A 4,305-nucleotide genomic window follows, 5' to 3' on the forward strand; every position below is an offset into this window, starting at 1 on the left:
ATTTTTGTATTACCAAGAAATCCGGCAATTGCTTTCCATTGCTCTGCGGTGAATGTTTGTGAGGAGCCAACCAAAGAGTCTAAATTACTTGCATTAGAAGACCCTGCTGCAGTTGCATTTGCTCGGCCCTGAGGTCTCCCTTTGGTGCCTGACTGTTGTGACTTACCACGCTTAGAAGGATTCGTCCACCACTCCGAGGAAGCTCTTTAATTCGAAACAACCAGAAACTAAGTGGTCGTTCTTCTTGCAGTGGGTACATTGAAGACTTCATTTATCAGATTTGTCCTCTGTAGATGCTGTCCTGGTCTTCCCTGTGCTCGTGCGAAGGGCGAAACCTACTACTTCAGGGGGCTGCTCGTTAGGGACCTGTTTAGCAAGACGAACTCGCTCATCTTGCGAGGTCAATTGGTACGCACGATCTAGAGATGAAAGGGGATATTGGGACAATATGTTAGTGAAAGTCTAAGCATAGAAATCTGTATACAAACCCATCAAGAACTCATGTAAACGAGTGGTCTCGCAATGTTTCTCTTGTTCCAAACCCGTTGTGCACTTCTCACAACAAGAACAAGTAATACTAGGCTCATGATTATTTAATTCCTCCCATAATGCAGTCAGTTTACCAAAATAGGAGGCAATTGACATATCTCTCGACTGCTCACACTTTGCAATTGAGGTCTTCAACTGTTGAATTCGAGGACCATTGATGGTGGCAAACCTCATCTTGAGAGTATCCCACAATCGCTTCGCATCCTTGTACTTGGATAGAGTGCTCTTTACCTCGAGTTCAATGGTGTTCATGAGCCACGAAATCAACATAGCGTGGATTGTATTCCAATCCGTTTGAGTACACGGAGAGGATGGAGTGGTGATAGTCCCATCAAGAAAAACAAATTTACGGCGTGCCTCTAACGTGTTTTGAATATCACTGGCCCATTCATCGTAATTTTCTCCACGAAGTCGGGTCGGGGTTATGAAGTCCCCTGGTCTGTCATGAGGACCAAGGTAATAGGGTGAGGTAGTGCAATTCGTGGTGGTGGAACATCATCACCGGCCATGGTGATGTTTTAGAATAATGGTTTTTTTTTTTTTTTTTTAGAATACTCTGGCAACTGATACCATGTCAAAGTAGGGCTTTTTTAGAATACTCTGGCGACTGTTACCATGTCAAAGTAGGGCTTAAAGCTTGCCCTTGTTCATTGATTGATCCTCGAATATATAGAGTACATAGTTTCCTAAAGCATAACAAAATAATATCTTCAAGATATATCCTAAGCCTATAAACTAGGAAACTAAGTATATGATAACAATCACAAAGATATGATAAGATTTCCTAATTATATTCCTAACACTTCTTCAACAGGAACATCTTTTCTCTCAAATTCCCCAATAATGCTCATATTAGGTTGTCTAAAATATTTAGAAGTAATTAATAATGTGAAACAAAAAAGAATGATTGTCTTCAGTTGTGAATCCAGGATTTTGAACTAGGGGTAGCATTGAGCCATTGAATAATAAGAGAGAAAAAAGCGTATGGTATATTATCGTTAATTGGCCTTTAAATTTTAAACATTTATTTTGGTAGTTAAATTTTCATTTTGCAAATATGGAATAATTTATATTTTAGTTATCAATATAATACAATGATTAAATTAAAAGTATTCTATATTTTCAATAAATTACCTTTTTTATGTATTTTGTATCCATCTTTCACAAGTTTAAAATCATAAATTTTATTACTTGATTTTTCATAAATTAAATGAAAGATTTCAGGAAAAAAAATGGTTGAATGCATAATTAATTATGCTCACATAAAGTAGAAGTTCATAAGCAAAAGTTTGGAAAAAAAAGGAAAAAATAAAAATAAAAACAAGACAACCTAAGAGACCGATTGTTAGACACAACTGGTCTCTTTTACTATAAAACTGAAAGCAAAGGAAATTGGTGGTATGGGCCCTACGAGGTACAGTGAATATGCATTGGGCCTATTGGCTGATCAAAGAGACCACCTATACATAATAGCGGGTCTCTTTGATCAGCACTATATTGTTACTTCCTAGGTTCGCCAGTGGTTGTCTGAATCTGTATGTGATCTATTTTAATTTTCTCTAAATATTTAGGGAAAGATTGGTTGCATGCATGTTACTATAATACTTAAGAGAACAGTTGTATATTATAAAAGGTCTCATTGATTTTAAGTTTTCCTTTTGTACCTGAATCTGCCATTTTGTATGAAAATATTTGTATTTTATTGAAAAAAAAAAAATTCAAATCAAAGTTTTATTAAAATTTAAAATAACTTTTTATCCTACTCTACATTAAATATATTCAAATAAATATCATACTAATATTTAATTGTTGCCCACGTGGCATGACACTTGGCGAAAAGTTACAACGCCAAGTATCGTTGTTTCGCAACTTGCCTAAGAGTTTAGCTTTATATATTATTTATATGATAATCCTAAATATAGGTTCAGTTTGCCACCAATAGTCCCAACCAGTCAACGATGAGTGAATGACCTATTATACCAGATGAGTCAATGACCTGTTATATCAGGTAACAACGATGAGTCAATAAAAAAAATATAAAAAAAAGGAAACCAAAATCTTAACAACCCTAGCCTCTCCTCACCCCTAACCTCGCTTGAAACCGGTCGGCCCACCTCCCTTAACAATCAAAACCAGTCGGCCGCCCTACACCACCCATCCCTGGCTCCCAAAACCACAAAAGTCCTCTACCACTTATCTCTGACTAGTTGCTTGCGATTGTTGTTATGGATGTGGAATGGAGCTGAGTGGTTGTAGTTGAGATGGTGTGCGGTTATTGACGAACTGAACTACTAGGGGGTTGTTGTTTTTTGGTGGGCGGTTTGGCTGGTAGGTGCGGCTTGTGGTGTTGCCTATGATTGATTTTGTGTTACGAGCTGTAGTAGGTTGACAATTGTGAAGGGGAGATGCGAGGGGTTGTGTTTGGTGGTTGTTAAATTGTGGTGGATGGTGTGGAAAATAGGGGTTGCGGTTAGTGGTACGGCTTCTATTGGTGGGATGTAGTGTTGGTGGATTGATGGTGATTTGTAGCAGCTGCGGTGGTAACGAGTGGTAATAGCAACGGTGGTGGGGAGTGATGGATGGAGTGATGACGAATGATAGCAACATCAGTGGTGGCATAATGTTGTTGTGTTGTGGTGGCAAGTGGTAGCAACAACGGTGGTGTTGGTGCGTGGAATAAGGAATGGGTGGCTGAAATTTTGGGGTTTTTTTTATTGGTTAATATATATTTTTTTAAAAAATTATAATTTTGAATCACTCATGTGTTGACACGTTGCAATTAAAACAAAAATTTTAGAAAAAAAAAAAACTCTTTCAACATATTATTAGCAGTCATTGGTACCATCAGAGGCAAATTGATCCCATAGTTAGTGTAGGGAATATTTCAAGCATTATTACAAACTTGAACCCCACTGTGATCATACACTTAAGCATGGTGGCGTCCAAAGGGAAGGAAACGAGAGCAAAAGAGTCACCAACAAGTTTTAGGAACTTGTAAACCGTTCACAAGGTGAAGGTTACACCCCTTAACGATCTATGAGATCGTCAACTCCAATAGGTCTTAAAACATGACTGGTGTTCGGGGATGAGGGTACGAATCCAATCTAAAAGAGAAAGAACCCGCTCTATAAAATAGGCCTCTACTTTATTCTACTCGTATTCATGTGCGCTTTCTGACTAACATACAATCATCAGATTAACCCTAAACCTGTTAATCTATGTTGGTTGAATATTAATGAACAAACAAATCTATTATTGGCGATCACTTGAATTAAAATCATATTAGTCTAAACCTAATTTTAATTATCTTATTAGGCGTGATTTTAAGTACAAATTCCCATTAAACCTGCATAAAAGGCGTGATCAAGCAATAACAATGATATATATCAAGCAACATGATATTAATGACAATTATAGTTTTCCCAACAATCATAATAACAATCATAATAATATCATCATTAAAGCATAATAATATTAGCAAGATCCTAGGCATGATACTAACAAGGTAAATAACAAATCCTAGCATGTCACTAAGCAATAAAGATCAAAGCTTTAAACCAAACATGGTACTAACATACAATTGGAAAGAGTAAAAAGCATCATATACATGATACTAGAAAGCAATAATAACATCCTAACATGATACTAGGAATTAATAAAATAATAAGCATGCTTTCTACAAGAATAGAGCAATAAGATTGCGTACTTTGACGTCTCTTGCCTCTTTCTAATAAAAAAATACACACGTTAGTAAAC

General features: G+C 36.6%; 1 protein-coding gene across 1 annotated transcript; it reads right to left on the reverse strand.

The window, feature by feature from the left end:
- Positions 1–462: 462 nt before the first annotated feature.
- Positions 463–819, reverse strand: LOC145632752 (uncharacterized). The gene has a single exon (XM_081685091.1). It carries the CDS (start codon positions 817–819, stop codon positions 463–465), a length of 357 nt encoding a protein of 118 aa, XP_081541217.1.
- Between the last annotated feature and the right edge of the window lie 3,486 nt (positions 820–4,305).

The sequence above is a fragment of the Chenopodium album genome, chromosome 5, assembly GCF_948465745.1.
Source record: "Chenopodium album chromosome 5, dcCheAlbu1.1, whole genome shotgun sequence".
NCBI lineage: Eukaryota > Viridiplantae > Streptophyta > Magnoliopsida > Caryophyllales > Amaranthaceae > Chenopodium > Chenopodium album.